At 41.3% G+C, this 20,926-nt stretch overlaps 1 protein-coding gene across 1 annotated transcript; it reads left to right on the top strand.

The window, feature by feature from the left end:
- Window positions 1–4,084: 4,084 nt before the first annotated feature.
- Window positions 4,085–19,651, top strand: frmpd2 (FERM and PDZ domain containing 2). The gene is made up of 30 exons (XM_022742366.1): window positions 4,085–4,205; window positions 4,513–4,676; window positions 5,147–5,212; window positions 5,317–5,496; window positions 5,655–5,730; window positions 6,405–6,492; window positions 6,841–6,997; window positions 7,247–7,318; window positions 7,985–8,159; window positions 8,263–8,398; window positions 8,511–8,649; window positions 9,364–9,516; window positions 9,629–9,814; window positions 9,935–10,094; window positions 10,198–10,396; window positions 10,598–10,689; window positions 10,982–11,062; window positions 11,165–11,272; window positions 11,777–11,893; window positions 12,922–13,103; window positions 13,340–13,438; window positions 14,402–14,495; window positions 14,769–14,854; window positions 15,004–15,199; window positions 16,484–16,698; window positions 17,549–17,615; window positions 17,688–17,825; window positions 17,955–18,060; window positions 18,248–18,344; window positions 19,474–19,651. Exons 1-27 carry the CDS (start codon window positions 4,085–4,087, stop codon window positions 17,723–17,725), a joined length of 3,447 nt encoding a protein of 1,148 aa, XP_022598087.1. The 3' UTR covers window positions 17,726–17,825; window positions 17,955–18,060; window positions 18,248–18,344; window positions 19,474–19,651.
- Window positions 19,652–20,926: the final 1,275 nt, after the last annotated feature.

A 20,926-nucleotide genomic window follows, 5' to 3' on the forward strand; every position in this document is an offset into this window, starting at 1 on the left:
AAATGTTTTCAAATATATAATACACATATATAATGTATACATAAACACGTGTATACATGTTTTGCAACTGAGATGACATTTAAGATAGTATGTAAAGGTTTATTTTTTCTTTTTGATGTTAACAGTTAGCTAACAAATTAAATTGGGAAATCAAACTTTTATATACGTTAATTTGAATAAGGTATAGGTTGGCTTATATAGCATATAACTTATTTATATAAAATCTGGAATGAATAATAGGAAGGCCTTGTTTTATTTTGTAGATATAGATTAGTTCCCATTTTATTGTGTAACCGAATGCAGTCTAATACAACAATTTGCAGTACATTCTAGGATTTGACATTATTTGACGTACAGTTTTTGTTTAAACTGTATCAGGAAGTACAAATAAATATTTTTCTTTTTTGAAAAATTAATATTCTCTGTGGTGGCCTTCTGGTGGCCCTAAAATCCATAATACTTCTTACTTAATACTGGAAAATAAATATGTACTCAAGTAGGCTACTATACTTGTACAGTAGTTTTACTTTACTTGGATATATTCTTTTCATGCTACTTCATATTTCTGCTGCACTACATTTATTAGACAGCTATGGGTTTGTTTACCTGGGCAGGAACAGCAGCACTGGTTGCTGTAAGTTTTGAGAATGAACAGAATGAATTTATACTTGTTATTTGCATGTTTTTAAATGGAAAATATACACTAAGAAATCACATAAAAGATGAGAAATTTCTAGTTTATATTACACAACAGACATCAGGCGTAGTTATACCCGCCTATATGACCTGAAACATATTACATATATGTTAACACAGTGTTACATCTCAAGATCCATTTTTGAAAATAGTACTTTGACCACTGCTATTTAATTATATTTGACATTTAAATTTAAATTCATACTTTTACGTCCATCTATTTTTTAAATGCATAACATTATGGTTATTCTTACTTTGAGTAAGGTTTTACATATAAATATATAAATATGTAGCATGTTCCTTGAAATCTAGATATTTAGAGAGCCATATGTATTAGCCAGTCAGCTGTGTGTTAATCTATGCAAGGTGCTAATAGAAAGTGGGACAATTATTGTGTCACTTGTGGCTGAAACATCAGATTACCACAGTGCCGCCTACAATGGATTGGTCCTTTGCTGCCCCATCTGCCGTTAGCCTGCCCTGCAAATCCAATTATGTTCTTATGGTCCCCAGTCTAAAAATAGTTGAAAATGACGGAAAACGCAGAAACAACACGTCATTAGTTGGTAGCACAGACGAAATTATGTTATGGAGCTGATGTGTTCTTTCTGTAGAGACAATTGATCCGTCTTGTGTTACAAGCTGCCATGACAGACAATAGCACTCGGACCAGGGAGAGGTGGGTGCAATGGCAGCAGGGGATGTATAAGAGGACGGATTAGAGTGGCGGATGTCTGAAGGAACTTAAGAAGAATCTCTTCAGATACTGGATGAAATAAGGTAGGCCACATAATGTGTAAAAACCAAGTTATACTCTTTTTAGTCTGAACATTACTCGTCAAACCACTTGTGGGCCTAGAATCCACTGACCGCAACCAATACATATTAGCAACAGTCAGCATGTTTTTTGTTCTCTTTTCTTTAAGTCAACTGCTGTAACAACTCAATTTCCCTCTGGAATCAAAACCGATAGTGGTTAGTTTGCAGGGTCGCATGGTGAGATTGAGCAAAAGCCTCAAACTCATACGTGAGTGAGAAGCAGGATGTTGGTTAAAAAGCGCGCGTGTGCTCAAATCAGATTTCCCTGGATGAATTAAAGAATTCCACTGAGTCGATCCTTACTTTTGCTTTGTTTCTCTACAACTGAGTTAACACGTGTTTCACGACTAAAATCACTGTCAGACGCTCTGTGTGAAGGGGGTGGCAGTGGAATTTGGCATACACAAACACTTACACCTGGTCAGTCACACTACTGTGTTTATCTAGCATTTTTTAGTTAGTTTAGTTAGTTTTCAATTGACATCATTATTGCCTAATTAGCTAAATATTGTACTTTGCAACAACTTGTAGATCTATATTATATGTGATCATAAACACAGATTATTTCAGCTACAGACACCTCGCCCGTGGCTAAATTGGTTGAATTAAATCAGAGTACACATAACCTGATTAGCAGAGCTGGGTTATTTGGCAACGTCTCAAATTACAGTGGCAAGCGTGGTCTCTGTCAGTGATGTAATTCTGTTATGTGTGTGTCAGAATGAATGCAAAGCAATGTCTAAACAGCAGAAATACCAACAGCAGTAATTAAAACTGTACATCCAATTAAGTTGAAATAGATTAAAGTGATATAAAGAAGTAAAATACTCAAGATGGACATGCACACTAACAACATTCTGCATTTTCCTCCTCTTATCCTCCTAAAAGAGAAGGAATAAGGTGATGAGTAAGAGACTTCCTGGAGGCTTCCACACCAACATACAGACATTAATCTGATAGTCAAACAAATGATGAAAACCCAAGTTACTGGGGTTAGTGAGAACCATGTTAATACAAAGTGTTGTGTTGTATAATCTAGTTATTCATCAGATTTAGATCTTTATCTAATGCCACCAGGGATGTTAGTTACAGCAAAGTAACACCACAAACTGCAGCGGCTCATCAGTCAAAAGTTTTTCTTTTTCTTGTCATTACTGGAGTGTACGCTTTTATTCACCATCGTGAGAGAGTGACTTCAGTTTGGTCTTCCGTCTGTTTTGTGCCAAGCAATCTGAGCAAAGATAAGTGGGGTTGAACATGGTACCTTGTCATGGTACAGTGTGGTGATTCTTGTATTGCAAAGTTACTAGAAGTATTTGCCCAGCTGGTGATTGTTCTTATTTCAAAAGGTTCAAGCCACTAAGAATTCTGTGAGTAATCTTTCTAATCTAAACGTCTCCTGACAATAGCTACTGTCAAGTTACGGGAACAGATGCATAAAACGGTTGATGTGGTAAAATTAGATCGCAGATGTTTCTCCTCCCATGGTGATGTTAAATAATCAATCATCAACAGGACTCTGTATATTTTTACCCAGTGAAAATAAGTCCTGAAAGTTTGGCTATGTCACAAGAGAAAACATTCAACATTCTTTTCCCGTAGCCAATGTATCAATCAATTAATCAATGTATTATTTTCTTAAATGGACAAAAATACCAATACTGGCAAACAAATTAAACAGAAAAAACTTGAAGCACTATAAGGAATTAATACACCTAGTTGATAAAAACAAATACGTTCAAAAATATCCTAATAACTCTGTATGCACATCAAGAAATCCACTTTAACTACTTGTTGAAGTAATTAATTTCATCTGACCTAATGAAGTGTAGTCAATTACTGAAATCCTCTCAAGGTAATTTATAATGTCAGAGGTCCTTCAACGTAAGAACATGAGAGCTTTAAAACTACTCAACACCAGACTCAAACTCAAGCTGATACAGTAAGTACAAAAAAAAATACAATTTAACAAACAAGAAAGACACAATTTAGAAATAAATTGCTTTTGAAAACTAAAGCTGCAGCTTCTTGGAGTCTTTTAGTTGATTTACTTTAGTCAAACTCAGGTAAAAAGCAAAAAGGAAATTCCACTGAAGCTCAGACCTCTGCATTCTGTATTTTCATTTTATTTCATGTCAAACGAGATGTTGACATCACTTCATTTTATTTTCCCTTTATTTTATTTTGATAGGGAAAGTATGGAAGCAGTTAGCATTGTTGGAGAGTTGGATTTGTTTCTAATTAGATCTAATTCCTCTTAACCCTAAGCTTGTCCTAAGCTTGTCTGTCTGAAACTCTGATCTCTGACCTCTTGTAGCCTATAACTCAATGGGACTCTAGTCACTGGGTAATTCTTGCTATCAACCCTTTTCTTTAAATAAACATGTAGTAATGGACGTATAACTTGTGTTCTTCCCTTACAGAAAACATTTTTGTTCTGAAGAAAAACTCTGTCCAGTAGGGTGCATGAAGATTTGGTGTCACCTGCAAATCAAAAATTGCTCAGTCAATGTAAATGTCATGTGTGTGTGTGTGTGTGTGTGTGTGTGTGTGTGTGTGTCCTGGCAGGATGGGTACGTTTGTGACCCTGGCAGAAGTGTTGGAGGCCCGGGGTTCACCACTGGATGAGGATGAGGTCTGGTGTCTGCTGCTCGCCACCACTGAGGCTCTGCTGGACATCTCCAAAAAAGGTAACCGCTCACCAACTTCAATTTCCTCCCAGATCCAGCTGTTACCTGGCTACCGGGTGCGGTTCAAAGGCAGCGTTCAAGAGCATCCAAACCGAATGAGTTTAAAATGTATCACCAAGAATCTTTGTATTCATATGACTGTATGAAAGCTCTTTAACCTCTGCTAGTCTCATACTTGCTTTCACCAAACTCATTTTCCTATCTGGCATGCTTTCACAGAATGTGCAACCCTATATGACGAAGGCGAAAGTTATCAAATCCTTCGAGTTGGTAAATGTCACCAGCTTCTGTTCTGCTCTCTGGTCAGGTTCAGGCAACATGTGCAGTGTGCTAAGCCCAGGCTCGATGCTGCTGTCAGCCAATGGGAGTCTGGCCTTCAAGAGCTGCGTGCGATACGAAGACGTGGCCTCCTTCACGGCTCCTGAGGTCCAGCACTCTCACGCAGCCTCCACCAGGACTGCACTTGAAAAGGTCAGAAAACTCCGACTTGCATATATGTTTTGAGGACATCTCATATTCACTTTTCATCTTTTCTACATGTCATTGCATGTGTTGTTGTGAAATACTGGGTGGTTTTATCCCTTTAGGCTCCTAAAAAATCATTAAAATGAATCACTCATAGACTGATGCATGATGTATTGAACCTATAACAGGGTCACACTATAAAGGTTTATAAAGGTGAAACTGATTTGTTTTAAGACGACAAAAAGTAAAGAAATAAGAAGAAATCAGGTCCATAAAACAAGTTATATTTAAATGATTATTTTTACTTTTTTAAGCTATCTGTCTTTGCCTACGTGCTCTAATTATTCAAAACATTTTGGTGACCTGGACCTTTTAATCACAAAATGCAAAAATTGTTAGGAATCAGTTAATAGCATGAGCTATGCACATACAGTAGCACTTGAGACAAAGTGTTTACTTGTTCTGCTTTCCATCAGATGGTCGTGTACTCACTGGGGATGACTCTGTACTGGTGCGTTGATTATCATCTACCTCATAATCAGGTACTTTCTTCCTTCTTATCTTCTACCTCTTGCTCAAACTCACTCTTGCATATTCTTTGTACTTCAGCGCATCATCTGTTGTCCTGTCACTTGTGTCCATGCAGCCGGTCCAGCTGAGTGCGGAGCTGGAGGGTTTGCTGCTGAGTATGTGTGAGGACATGCTGGTGAGAAGGACCAACCTCCTGACGGTGCTGGAGATCTGTGAGCTTCACCACAAGGCCGCGATGCTGCCTCCTGCTGAACGCCTCATTAGACAGCTGGTTGAAGACGTCTACAGAAACTCGGTGAGTTCGCGCCAAGTGGGCGGTGGTTGATTGATTTGGTTTGGTTTAAGCTAAGGTTATGTGAGGTCATGTTTGGTTTTGAGTAGTTTTAATTTAGTTAATTTAGTTAGCACCTATTCTCTGCTTGCTGCTTGAGCTGGACAATGATATCTTTGCAGGTTGATCATGTGTCCTTGGCTGAAAATGGATCCCAGCTAACAGACCGCAGTCAAATGGTCAGAGACAGATTACACAGTAAGAAACTGATCCCTTCTGTCAGATTTGAGGCCATAGTTTCACATTTTAAGAAATAAACTTACTCGCTTTCTTGCTGAGAGTTAGATGATGAGATGAATACCACTCTCTGTTCGATCAATAACATGTTATACCGTATATAGTTTTTCAATCCATACACAAAATAACACAGCTCCCGGGCAAGAAAAAGTCTGGCACTAATCCCCTAAACATGTCGTTATTATACTTAAAAAATGATATCAAAGTGATATATTGTGTAGCGTAATGAGCTTTAGCTTTCAAGGTGCTGGTGGGCAGATTTCTCAACTTTGGACAGGCCAAGAATAGCCCCATTTCCAGTCTTGTGCTAAGCTAGGCTAACTGGCTGCTGGCTGTAGCTTCATATAGCACTCTCATGTCTGTATGGTAAATTTGAAGCAACTGCCAGCGGTCAGTTAGCTTTAGCTTAACATAGAGACTTAAAGCATGGGATAACAGCTAGCCCGACTCTGTCCATAGGTAACAAAATCCACCTACCAGCACCAGCACCAGTACCAGTCGCCCACTCTTTTATTTCTTTAAGCTAAGCTAACCAATGGCATCAATGTTCTCATCTAACTATCAGCAAGGAAGAGAGTGGGTAAGTGTAATATTATAATGTGGACATAAGTTTTACATACCAATTTGTTTTCCAGGGGGCTCTTTCAGTTACTCATCATGGGCGCTGAAGAAGAAGATTTCTAGAACATTCTCAGGAGCGTGTTATCCCTCCGATCCCACAGGGTATGAAGTCTGTGTCCAAATATATTTTACACACCTTGTAACAGACATTTTTTAGCGCCTCATACATTGGCATAAACCCATTTGCACGCTTGAATCAAAGTAGCTACGAATAAAATGCTCTAAAATCATATGTTGTTTATGTCACAGTTGAGTAGTTGATTAAATGCTAAAAACAGTGTGGAAAAAGAGACAGAGACTGTGCTGGGAAGACAAACCCCCCCCCCAAAGGACTCTTTGACAAAGCGAATACAATTAAAAGATATATTGTCTGGTTGCAAGCCATCTTTTCATGAGTGACAGATCTCGAGTCCCATCAGACTGAAAATGGAAAACTCATTTTTTTCCCAGGATTCCCTCGGGAGGTCGACACAGAGAGAGTTACGGCAGCTGGCAGCAGCTGAACCGCAGCCCTTGTAGTCCATACATGGATGGTAATCGTAACGCCAACTTCAGATCCCTCGCGCAGTTTGAGTCCACAATGAGTCTGAATGACAAGAAAGCCAAGGTGTGTAATTTAATTTAATATGCTGACATTGACGCTTATATGAAATTACATAAAGGGTAAAGGAAATAAGGTAACGTTGTGCATTTTGTTTGCAATTCTTCCGGCAAATTCTTCACATCTCATTGCGTTGCAGCATTTCAAACAACAGATACAAACCAAAGTGCCATCTATGTCGCTGACTGATTATGTGACCAAGACTGGTTTGGCAGCATATTCACTTTTCTCTTTCCCATTTCCATTCTGTCACAGGACGTGGGCCCGGAGTTTATCAGAATGTTAGATGAGCCGCTGGTTGTCTTAGAGCTGCCTGGATCCATCGTGGTGAGTTCTTGAGAAGAAACAAAACAAAAAAAAAAAAACAGACTAATTTCTGTCATTGTGAATTTTTGTAGAGGTTTACATTAATTTAAACTGATTATTTTTGATGTGTGTGGAGGACATCCACTGCGAATGTTCTCTCTCTCTCTCTCTGAGACGGTCAGTGGGAAGTTGGACTGACCAGGGAAATATGAGGAGTGGTTTAGATGATGTGACTCACTTCTTGAATCTCCCCTTCCTTGTGGACCACCATTTGAATCAGTCTTTGTAAATATAGAAAACAGCATGACTCCTCAACTGCATGACATGAATTTCTTTAGAAACTAATTTTCTTTGATAATTAGTGAAACAACAGCCAAGCAAATGGTGTGTTCATCCATTCAGATATGGGAAGGGTTCACCTTGACGTTTCAGTCAAGGAGACTGTTTGTGATTCATCTTTTTGTACAACCTCCTCGAGTACTTGAGAACCTAGTTTTTAAATGTCGTACCTTAAACAGCAGCATTTTCCATTTTATGCATCACCTTGCAAACCTTACCATCGAGGGTTTAAAAGGTCCCTCCCATCACCTTTTTTTTTTTTACTGACTACCAAAAACAATGCACCACAAATTCTTTCTTTAAATGTGTTGTTGTTGTTGTTGTTGTTGTTGTTGTTGTTTTTGGCAGTCAAAGAAAGGGAAATCTCCAACCACCCAGAGAGAGCTGAGTGTGGTGATGCCAAACAGTCAGAGGATCCTGGTCAAGTGTGAAGTGAAATCCAGAGGAGGAGACGTCTTTGACATGATTGTGGCTCACTCCAACCTGATGGAACATTTCTACTTTGGCCTTGCTTATATTGATGGTAAAGAAGCAGACAGATTTAACAACGATGAGTCAGTGAGTGAATGACTGAATGGATGTATCTGACTGTTTGCTTGACTGGGATGTTTCTCTTCTCTGGTCAGATAATGAGTATTTCTTCGTGGACAACGACACCAAGATTTCCAAAGTTGCTCCAGATAGCTGGAAGAAAGTGCCTACAGCCACCTTTGTTCTTTTCTTCAGGGTCAAATTCTTTGTCAACGACATTTCACTTCTTCTGTGAGTATCTTTCTTTCTTTCTCATGTCATTACCAACAACAACAAGCAGTTACAAAACGTGTCTCGTAAAGCCGTCTGGAATCGTTCAAATGTGTGCTGTCTTCTCCATCAGGCAGAAACAGACCCGCCACCAGTATTACCTGCAGCTCAGGAGAGACCTTTTGGAGGACAGGCTGTCCTGCCACGAGGAGACAGCTTTGTACCTGGGGGCTCTGGCCCTGCAGACGGAGTATGGAGACTGCATGCCTGAGGTCGCGCACACTAAAGCCAGTTTCAAAAGAACAGTCTCCTCAAGAGCTGTCCAGCAACGTAGTATTGCACTTCCATTAGCTGGGTGATTCACAATATGGATGATGAAGCAGCAGAGTCTGAGAAATCCTGACATTTAGTGGTCCAGGTCCAGACGCACTGAATCCTGTATTTCCCATAAATAGCATCTTCCGTCTTTGCCATGGGAATGTCCGAATCTTTGAAACTCCATACTCTTAGTTTCCAGTGAAGTTAGTTAATTATACATTTCTTGTCCCCAGGCCCAGACAGAGATAACCCTGTTGACATCATTGTGACATCATCAGGGATCATTTCCTTACACACAGAAGACATTATACGACTGTTTTCACAGCCTGATACCCCATACGACTAGTTAACTGACTGTGTGTGTAAAGTTGGTGGATTGCGCCTTTAAAGGCAACAACAATTTAAAGGTTGTCGGATTATAATTGTCTCTTCAGTTGTCATAACACGACAAGTGGTCACCTAATACCACTGTATCTTTAAGACTACATTTCCCATAGGCCCGGTTGCTTTTTGAGGGAAAAAACTGACGATAACTCTTCTGTTGCCCTATCTATATTCATTTACAATTCTCCATCATTAAAATGCAATTTTGAAATCATATCCTGCTAATCTGTATGAATATATTAATTGGATTATATAAATAAATCATTTTGATCTGTTGTGTTTAGGTGTATGGTAGGAACTACTACCGCCCTGACCAGTATGTCTCCAAAAGTGTGATGGAGAAACGTGCCTTGCCTTACGTTCAGGAGGAGCTGCTACGACTTCATACCAACAACGCTCAGATGCTCAGTGACGAATCAGAGCTCGAGTTCCTCAAGGTGGCAAAGAAGCAAAATTTCATCTAATGATGTTGAACAGGCTGTACTTATTACCATGACTACAATTAGTATCATATGAAGCACTGTTGCCACTTTCTGTTTCTATTGTTAGGGGTGTCAGCAGTTGCCTGAATACGGCGTGTTGTTCCACCGTGTGATGCGTGAGAAAAAGCCTTCAGAGGGAGAGATTATCCTCGGGGTTTGTGCCAAAGGACTCATCGTCTTTGAGATTAAAGATGGCTGCAGATCCACCAGTCAGACTTTCTACTGGAGGGAGACGGCAACCATCTCCTCTAACGTGAGTGGAATGAAGAAATTGTAATTTCAATCCGTTTTGTGTATGAAACTCAAATCAGTTGCAAAATAAAATTGGATCCAAAATAAAAAATGTGGAACTTTTTCTTCCTTTTTCCCGCAGAGGCGTAAATTTGTAGTCGAGAGCCGTGGCAGCAAGAAGAAGTACATCTTCATCACAGAAAGGTCGAAGATAGCCAAATACCTCTGTAACCTGTGTTCAGCCCAGCACAAGTTCAACAATGAGATGAACTCTCGCCAGCTCAGCCAGAGCCTGGTCTCAGGTCAGTCACTCCTCAACAAGGAGAGGACATTCACGAAAAGGCAAAACCAACATCCAGTTACTGAAGACTACATATTTCTCTGCTTTTGCTTTTTTTTCCCCAGAGTCGAACATCGTGCAGTACGCAGCTGTGTGTCGTGCTCAGAGCAGCCGGCTCAAGTCCTTCTCGTGCTCGGAGACACCACAGGATGACAGCGGTCTGAACACGCCTCAGGATGAGTCCCTAACCAAGCTGTGTGACGACATCGCAGCCAGGATCGAGGCTCGCGTCAAACAGCAGCGCCAGAGCCTCAACGAGCAGAGGTACACAGTTCATCCGGCAGTTTCCACAACCACAAACTACAGCAAAGAAACAAAGAACGTCTTACATTTGAAGTTGTTTCACTTTGATGCTGTTGGCAACATGAACAACTTTATTTATTCATAGAGAAACAATTCGTTCCAGACTTTCCGAAAGATATAACAAATTCACTGAAGATAGTTTTCTCACTGTGTCTCCTGCAGCACCTGCTCCAGCAGTCAGCGCAGCAGCACTGGTATACGTTCCCCAGCGTTCTCTCAGAGGAGTGGATCTGAAGCCCCGTCTGGTTCTCGAGGTCTGGTATAACCAAGAGTACTGCTCACCTTCCTTAGCCGATAACTCGTGCATGCCAGATAGTGTACCATAAGTACTCTAGTAAGAATTACATTACATGGCATGTATTCAACACTCAAGCTTCCCTCCCAAAAGCATTTCATTTGGTTGCCTATTATTCTTTGCTCCATCATAAAGTCGCTAAAATGAAACTGTTGGTGGTGCCTCATGCTTTAGGGGATTGCTCCAGTTGACTGTCACATGTCTACAGTGTGAGTTAATGTTGATGTTTTCTTTCAATATGTATCTCACAGAAACACCAACTAAAACGGGGTCATCGTCAGAGAGAGAAGTCTTATGTGTTACCTTAAAGAAAGACCCAAAGTTTGGCCTCGGTAAGCTGATCACACTTTATCACATGATTTTTTACTAAATCATGATATTATAGAAAAGTGATGACTGAAGAAAAGGCTCTCTCTGCTTTTACACCCACCCAGGTATAGTGATAGTGGGAGAGGACACTGTGGGCCGTTATGATTTGGGCATCTTTATTGCTTCCATTGTGCCTGGTGGACCAGCTGATAAGGACGGACGCATCAAACCAGGTAGATAATCACGTGGATCATTTGCGCTTTGTCCGCAACAACACTGTGTGCACTGTAAGTTCCACTTTTCACCGTCTGTAGAACTTTGCTTTTCGCTTTGTCTTCATCACACATTAATATAATAAATGTAGCAGCTAGTTTTTGAGTTCAGTTTTTCTTTTTCTTTCTAAAAACAGCTCTAATTCGTTCTACTTCAGTGCTTTCAATTATTCTGCAAGTGTAGGTGTCACTTTTACCTAATTTTGGAGCAAACTCCAAACTTATATAGTGAAGAGGGGTTCATTTTGAATTCATCCAACACCTCCTGCTGTTTTTAAGACAGTGGATGCAGAAACCGTGTAGTGGGAGAGTGCAAATGAGGACAGAGAGGGTACAGGGAGGTGTCTATGGGACTCAATCATAGGCCACCGGGGTCACACGCGGGTTCAGAAGTGGTGGTGGGGGTCTTCGCTTCCCCACTGTTACTGGACACCAGCATCATTTGACTATGACCTTTGTCCTCAGGTGGTCGTCTGATCTCTCTGAACCACATCAGCCTGGAGGGCGTCACTTTTAGCGAGGCAGCAGAGGTCATGCAGAGCAGCCCTGAGGAGGTGCAGCTCATTATCTCACAGCCAAAAGGTGCTCTCTCTCTCTCTCTCTGTGTATGCGCGTGTGGTTACTGTATGCGTGTGAGGATAGTGTGGCTGTGACCTTTACCCTTCTTTGTTTGCATGAGTAATGGGTGATTTAGTAATTAGCTCATTCTACTGATGCACCTGCTCTGAATGAATAAAATGTAAAAATTAGATCTGCATTCATTCCTCTTCTTAGTGGTGATCAGTGTCTTTTTTGTTCTTTTAGCATGTGTTCCTAGTTGTACTGTTTAGCTGTTCATTGTCTTATGCATTAATATGTCAATAATGTATTTCGTTGCGTTTTTACATTGTTTTTTTCCACCTTTTTGTCCCTCTGCAAAAAGTCAGCTTTTGTGAACTCATTTTACCCTCAAGGGTGCAGACAAATTCCATCATAAAAATACAAATGTTTAACAGTATTAACATAACTTGTTTATGTGGTGATACGAAGCTACAGCCAGTTAGCTTAGCATAGCTTATTTTAGCTTACAGTAGCATTCAAACAGGGGCTTCTGGTGAAGCTTGACTCCAGCGGCAACTAAACGCTAAATTCTCATTGGACGAGTGTCACCTGCGGACTGCGGGTCACATGACTGATGGAGAGCCAAAGGTGTCACAAGGCTAATTTTCCGTAGCATGTCTACTCCTTCCTTTAAAAATGAATAAAACTCTATACAGCAAACTCTCTTCAGGTCTTTTAGACTCAGATCAATTCAGATTCAAATTCTGGGAAAGAATTAGCTCAATACCACTCTGGTATCCATACGCTAAAGCTTGAAGCGACAACAAACATAGCTGAGCTTAGCACAAAGACTGAAAACAAGGGGAAACAGCTAGCTAATTTAAACTGGCTGCTGGCAGCGGTATCAGTCTTCTCATCTAACTCACAGCAAGACTGTTCATTTAACGCACGTCAGACAACAAAAGAGGAAGAATAGTTGGTTACTCTTACAGCGTATGAACACTTTAAAGATTTCCTATTTTCCTGCTATTTTTGAGGTTTAACATTAACGTTGTTATTTCTGCTTCCAGTCTCCGTCAGTCCCAACAGCGTGCGCTCCCCTGTGCTGAGGAATTGTGACTCCCAGGCCACGCTGATGACATATGCCCAATCAGGGGAGGACAACCTTGATGAGATGGTTTCAGTCATGATGACGCCGAAGACCGGCAACAGGCTGAACGTCCCCTGTGAAGTCCGAGGCCTCAGCGCCCAGGTAGAATCATGGTGGTGGTTCAGGTGTTTTTTGTTTTGTTTTTTTAAACCCAGGATTAAAACTCAGAGGTCAGTATTAATGTTAACAATACAAAGAACCTACTGTATCTCCAATAACTCCTGTGTTTTATTCAGTGACGGTGGCCTGTCAAATATAACAAGGTTACAAGCTTGATTTTTTAAATTATTTTTTCTGTTCAGGCCTGAACTATCTGTTTCTGTGTGTGCTGGTTTCAGGACAGCTGCTCTCTGTCTCCCCCTGTAAACTGTGCGAAGCTGGAGGAGATCACTGTGGAGCTCAGCAAGGTCGCAGGAAGTCTGGGCATCAGCATCACTGTGAGTTTATGAAATATTTGTAATCGCAATGACTGATAAGTGATAGTGCACCAGTTGTATTCACTGTGAAATCTCCCTTCTTGGCTTGATATTTGATTACTGAAACAAACTACACTTATTGTTAATGTTGTCAAAGGTAGAATGAAGAAATCTGCCATTGCCCAGACATTATTGCCCCCCACTGATGTCACTGCATTTAACAGTATCTGGGCAGGTAGGAGCTGCTAACCTACACAAATCAAACTTATACTGGAAGCTTGACTTTATGGTGAAAGCCTCTATGGGTTGAATTGAAATGAACTGTTAGTATTCCCCTGTAGATGCTGTTTCAGACATCTTTTCATCTTGAAGATAATATGACAATGAGGGAAGGGGAACAAATTATGTTTTCTGTCCACAAAATTATCGGTTAGGCATCCAAGCCTGCAAAATCGAAAATCGCAATTAGAAGAGCAACTCCTCTTCAGCAGTGGGTCACAAAGTCTGCCCCTCTCAATCTGATTAAGATCTGTGGTCTGACAACCTTAGAGAGCGAGCGAGAGAGAGAGAGAGAGAGAGAGAGAGCGAGAGAGAGAGAGAGAGAGGTATGTATTACTCCACTGATCACCATTGCGTTATGAGCTGTACTGCAACCTGTGTTTGGATGGAGCCCTACTAAATGATTTAATATCTATAAAGCCATCACAGCTCATAAACCATTTATCACGTGTGGCCTTATTCAAAAATAGCTGAACTTGACAACTTCATACATCTTTGGGCAGTTTGATCTGTAACAGTGCATCGGATTCTGTGTGTAAAGTGTCACCTGACCTGCAAAATAACCAGTAAATATTGATGTCAGAGAGATGCAACTCAGTGAGAAGTGCAATAATTCCCTGCATTAAACACCCGTGTTTTTCCTCCCTACCATGAGTATATCACTGATGAAAGTTGAACTAAAAGCCTCCGTCATTGATTGTTCAGGGTGGCGTCAACACTAACCTTCCTAATGGAGGAATCTACATCAAGAGCCTCGTCCCCGGAGGGGCTGCTGAGAGAGACGGACGTGTACATACAGGTATTACAGCTCCAATATCAATATCAGCCTGCGTGTGTCCTTGTGGAAATAAATCTGGTACGGTAATGGTGTGTTTGATTTGTAGACAGCTTTTTTTCAACACTCACTTATGATGGGAAATTCGGTGTGTTGGCATTTACCCGATGCTTTCAAAGCAGAAGGAACGATAAGAGCAACGCAGGAATCTAAGCATTCAGATAAATACACATTAAATCTTTAACGCTTAATGAATCTTTTTGTTTGTCTATTTGTCCCCATCTTTTTCTGTTGCAGGTGACAGAGTGTTGGAGGTGGATGGGTTCAGCTTCCAGGGCTTCACCTATCAGCAGGCTGTGGACTGTCTGAGTAAAACTGGAGAGGTAAAGTGAGAAGACCATTAGAGACCCATGATTACTTATTTCAGGCGATGATAATGTTGTTTAATTAACCGTAACTTCCTGCTCAGACTGTTTCCTGCCTCCTCCCAATCACATCCTCCTCTCCTCTCCTCTCCTCTCCTCTCCTCTAGGTGGTAGGCTTGGTTGTGGAGAGGGAGCTGATGAACGTGCGTCGGGTTTCTCTCGGTGCAGACAACAGAGGCGGCGTGTTCAGTCAGAGCCCCGGTCCAGCTAGCAGCCAGCCGAGACAAAACAGCTGCTCGTCCGTCAGCACCTCTCCAAACGCCAACAGTGAGCGGGCCAGGGAATACAGCTTTGTCACTGATGGTAGGACACTTCAGCCAGGCCACTGGGTTTTAACTTAAGTGCACAAAACACACAAAGAAAGGCCATTATGTCTTTCTGGGAAACTTCACGTCACACTATACTGGGGGAGAACGTTCGTTCGTGAGAGAACCTGTCAACTCTAAGCTGTTTGGTCTTTAAGAGCCGACCAGGCAGTCAGGCTAGTCTTCACTGCTTCAAGGTGAACTCTCACACACTTCCCTCCTCTTTCATCCTGATCTCCCTTTACTGACCCCGACCTTCCTCTTCTTATCCCCCTGGCCTTCCTTATCCTTCGGCCCGTCTTTCTATATCCGTCATCCCACATCTCTCCCCCTGTCCTTTCCGCTGAAAATCACACAGTGGATCAAAAGTTCGAACGTGATACGGAGTCGATTTCCTCCTGTGTAGAGGTTGACATCTTTAACATCATCAACCATTAACACAAGATATGTGAGGCAGAAATAGTCCGTCTCTGTTGACATCTAGATCTTCAAAATGTCCCTCCTGCCTATTTCTGCACAGACCCGTACTGTCGCTCATTTTTCTGTACCATTACACACTGTGTGTATTTTTTTAATTTTAACAGTTGAACTGGATAAAATTCTATTCAGCACAATGACATTAAACTGATTCTACTGTTCTTTTTCAGTTCATCCTCGCATGTCCTCTTCGGGAGGCTGAAGAGGACATGCACGTGACAATTTGGCTTTACTTTGACGAGGGAATATTTTTCATTTACTCTTGAAAAAACAAACCTTGATTTCATGATTTCCCTATGATGACAACATCTTTTTCTCTGGGGACAAAAATACTGAAACCCCAAACTGCACCTCGGTTGTGTGGCTGCGTCCAACACGGGGTTTGGCATCTCTAAATCTCACTGATTGACATGATATTTGCTTTGTTTAGTCCACACACAAAACAACACACTGCAGCTTTGTGGGTTTTAAGGGAAGCTCGACGAAGCTAAGACGGGGAAGAGTCTAACTTTCCCATTGGGAAAGTTATTATCGTCACTCCCCCAATCCCCTGTTGTGTTGACCTTGTTGCATCCTTGTGTGGAGTAACAAGGTCCAAGACTATACACCGAATGCCAATTCTGCATTTATTTAATAATACATTTCTCAAGCTGGATGACTGAACAGTAAATTTTTGGTTGTTTTTGCAATTTATTCGTTTTTATATTTAAGTTTAAACCTCACATAATCAGATTTATCTTTTCTTTTCCCTCCCTCCATCCACCCCTTTATGTCCATGTACACTTCATCACTACCAAACTGTCAGACAACATCCAGGAGGTGACCCTGACCAAGAACGCCAATGGGCTAGGCTTCAGCTTCCTCATGTGCGAGCTAGATCCGCCCACTCGGGACTTTGGCAGCCTGGTCCGGATAAAGCAGCTTTTCCCGGGCCAGCCGGCTCAGCAGAGCGGCAGGATCCAGGAGGGAGACGTCCTGTTGGCCGTGAACGGCCAGTCAGTCAAGGAGCTGTCCTATCCGGTATGTGCCGATTTCAAACAGTTCACATCAGGTTTTCACCTTAGAAGATCATCTTACCTTTGGAACCGGAATAAGTATCCTGTCGGACTCTGCTGTTCTAAATCAGGTTAAGCCTCGTAAAGGTCTTGGTTACAATGCATACTGTAATAATGTGATTATGCTGCAAGGAGCTGGAGTTGCTCTAGAGTTGTAAAGGGCAAAACAGAGCTATGCATTGTTGCTTGGCTGCTGTCTGGTCACCGTGCAGGCAAAAGGCTGAAAATAGTACGAACAGGTTAATTAACATGACTGATAATAGAGTTACTAAACCAATCTTTTATTGGTATTATAAATAATTTTTATTATTAATAATTTTCCATGGGCAAGGGATGCAGAGTTGTTTAAAGTTGCCTTGTAGTATTATTGCATGACTCGGATGAATGTAGATTATGGTATATGTTTACATTGAAGACATTTGACGTAGCTCATCAGCGTATGAGATCTCAGCATGTGACGTCTTGCGTTTGATACACACACAGTTCAATGTGTTGGCTTGCTTTCGAATTTGATTTCTTCCGGCCGCTGAAGTTAACGTGAAGCTAATCTGTAAGTGGCACCTTTATGACACTTGAATATAAATACTCGTTCATATCGCAGGAATCAGTGCACCGGTTCTTTATCCCGAACTGATCCAATATTCTGACCATATTCTATATAAATATGGATGGAAATACACAATTTCTACTAAATGTTTGTAATTTCCTGAGCATGAAAATCATGCATTTTAAAGATATTAAATACCCGGTACAAACAGCAGCTTCATTATATTATCATCTAAAGCTCTGTTAACAGTTATTTCTTATCTCTGCAGAAGGTGCTGAGGCTGTTCAAGACTTCACCACCTGAGGTTCAACTGACTCTCTATCGGCCTGCCCCCGGTAAAGACACACACACACACACACACACACACATTCTCTACTCTACTCATCTGTCCGTGTGTTTTTCTGTAGGGATCCTGCCTTCCATCGATCAGCTCACTGGCACATGAGTGATGTTGGACCGACGGAGAAGCGGCCGATGAGGCTGTTCCGATCAGAGCGCAGGAGCATTAAGCTGATCTTATCAATCGATGCAAACCCTGCAGAAAGGTCAGTGATGTTCCACCATGTGACATGATGTGATGTGATTTGACAGGACATGTTGTGACAGGTCTGTATACTGCGTGTGTGCGTTGTCATGTCTGATCCTGTTTTCACCTTTCTGTCTTTGTCACAAAGACACTGGGACGTCTAGTTAATGCTGTGCAGTAAAACAGAGGGATAAATCTTACTCAACATGCTGAGACCTGACATGATGCGACTCAGGGCGACACAGCATGACGTGGTAGACAACAAAATATTAATATTAAATATTACTAATAAGATTATGAGAGGATACATAACATTATCAGAAACAAATGGAAATCAGATTCTGTCCCGTGTTAGTGCTTCGCTCTAACTAACAAACTAGACAGGGACACACACACACACACACACACATTCACACATGTTTTGTCTTGTTGGTTTTACAGGCAGACTGAAGAAACCAACATGGACCAGGAAAGCACTGAGGGTGGTAGTAGTTTGTGAAACCCTGAAGGCTTGTGAAGAGACTAGCTGGATAAAAAGGTGAGTGGCTGGATAACAAGAAAATATAATGACAATTCTGGATATGAGGTGGTTTTTTATTTAATCATTTTCTTTGATTTCTATGTTCATTTCATGTAGAAAACAAACCATTGATTTGATTTGACTTCCCCTTATAACGATGTCTTACAGCACATAACAGAACACAGCATGCAATCAGACAACCAGACACTACATTACATCAGACATTATCCTGCAACCAAGCAGCATCAGCTCTATTAGTTTTATCACTTGCCTTCATAATCAGTACTTCCTGTTCAGCCTTCACAGATCTTAAAAGAAAAAAAAAAGGCACATTAGCCGGGTGCAATGCACCAGAGCCCGGTGTGTAATCTGACTCCTGTCCTGTCAACAGACCAAATTCTGGTTTAACAGTTTGACAGACTGGGGAACAAAAGAGTCCTGTACTCTGTTCAGTCTAGCCTGCAGGACTTCTTCTTCTGTTTGATGTCGAAAGCTGATACTCTCCAGATAAAACATGGGAGGGGTCTGATGTAATATCACTAGCCGGAGCCCAGTATTTGCAGTATGAAGAAATGACACAACTTTTTGCAATTCCCACACAACTGCAGAAAGATTTAACAGCGTTTTATTTTAAAATATTTACTGTGTCAGGAAGACCTGTGCTGCTACACCCAGACCAGATCAAAGTTTCCATACAGATAAAACAGCACAGCAGCAACGGCACCTGGTTCACTGAGGACTTCTGTGTTTCGCTGATGAAAATAGGAAAATCTGTCACACTGGCTCTTGGTGTGTTCAGTTACATTAAAACAGTATCAATGAATGAATGAATGAACGGGATCCTTCCACATTTATGAGCAGAGACAGAAATCCAGTCCATATTTTTACCCTAACGACCACATCAGAAGCTCACCTGATCCCAACCACATCTGAACCACAACCTAACCATTTTCTCATTTCAATATAACCACATCAAGGCAGCAACAACCTTCAATGACTTCTAATGACTCTTCCTATATTAGCCACAAGGTGGCAGCATAACGCTGCAAGTAACAACACTGGTCCTCTCTGTTCTGCAATCAGTAACAGTTAGTTACTGTTGGGTCTAATTCCTCAATTAACAGCATTTCATGTTTTTCCTCCACAGGAAAGCAAAACTAAAGAAATTCGGATGACAATAAAAGAGGAAGAAAGAGTTTTGCAAGGACACAAAAACATTACAGATATGCAGAATACCACTGAGAATGCACTTGTTTACTAAATAAGCACTTCACTTGTATGTAGAAATACATGACATAAAAACTGTGAATGCCATTTTTATATCATTAAAGGGTTTTTTTTCTGTATGGTAACTTCTTTAACTTCTTTCTTTTCATTTCCTGTCATTTTCTCAAAAAAACAAATGCCATTAAACCGAGTCTGAGTCAGAGACCTGAATATGGATGATCCACACATCCAAACATTCATTTAGTATCTGGACAAAACAAGAAGTACGTACACGTACAGTCACACACACACACACACACACACACACACCTCCCTGGGTGAGGAGCCAGTAATGGCCCCTCGTAAATAAGGGTTCCTGTATTTCGGTGAAACCTAGTAGTGCATCTGGATCCCATCAGAGCTCGTGTTCCTTTTGCAAATGATCCCAAATGTTTCTAATTATGCCAGAGGAGTCGGCACGAGGCTGTGCGTGTGCGCATGTGTGTATGTGTGTGTGTTGTTCCGTGTGCGTGTAATCGCCCTGACGGACCTGCACACCCATACACTGGCCTGTGTTTATGCATGAACGTGGTAACAGAGATGGACAGCGTGGTCGTGACCTCTACAGCCTCTGCTAAGGTCGCTGCACGTGCTGATGACTGATGAGTGTAAGACAGGGTGGGGAAGGATTTTCTGCTGACATCACTGTCGCCCTGTTGTCCTCAAGTCCGACGTGGGGGGTGGGAGGTTACAGGTTGCAGGATGAGTTGTGGAATATGCAAAAAGTTAAAAGAATTTAAATCACACTACTACATGTTGTGTGTGTGAGAAAAGACCTTCCTTACATTTGGATCCGTGCAATTTACATACTTTAAAGCCAGCACTCAGTGTGTAAGGCCTGAATCATGTTTAATATATGTAAATTGTTTGGATCGGAGGGTGTGGATCGCCCTTTTCACCGTCGGACTTAGCATACAGAACGTGCAAATGTGATTGTTTGCAGTTGCATTGTGTTGTTACAGCCTTGTAGGTGCGTGACTGCACACACCGGGGAACATTTCATCGAGTGCTAACTGGTCCTTCACCACAGATGAACATGCTGGAGTCGAGCCACTGTTAACGGTGCCAAGTGTTGTGTTGAGTCAATAACGGGTTGCAACGAAAAGCATGATGTTAAAAAAAGAGAGGAGACTTTTGTTGTTATATTAGTGAAAAACTTATCAGAGATGCTTCTTCTTCATGGCAGGCGTGGAGTCGTTACGGTTTTTTAAAGTTATTTTTATCTCAGTTTGTTTGGACAATTTCTCCAAATTTCAATGAACATAAGAAAACAGCGCTCTGGCTACCGTAGATTAGTCTCCTGCTTCAGACACTGTGACATTATTCATCTGTGT

The sequence above is a fragment of the Seriola dumerili genome, unplaced genomic scaffold, assembly GCF_002260705.1.
Source record: "Seriola dumerili isolate Sdu_G_001 unplaced genomic scaffold, Sdu_1.0 BDQW01000068.1, whole genome shotgun sequence".
Taxonomy (NCBI): domain Eukaryota; kingdom Metazoa; phylum Chordata; class Actinopteri; order Carangiformes; family Carangidae; genus Seriola; species Seriola dumerili.

Bases quoted from the DNA above. Each gene is read 5' to 3' on its own strand.
- frmpd2 (XM_022742366.1), top strand. From the start codon at position 4,085: ATGGGTACGTTTGTGACCCTGGCAGAAGTGTTGGAGGCCCGGGGTTCA. The intron at 7,319-7,984 runs GTGAGTTCTTGA...TGTTTTTGGCAG, and splicing joins AGCTGCCTGGATCCATCGTG to TCAAAGAAAGGGAAATCTCC. The intron at 10,095-10,197 runs GTCAGTCACTCC...TTTTTTCCCCAG, and splicing joins CAGCCAGAGCCTGGTCTCAG to AGTCGAACATCGTGCAGTAC.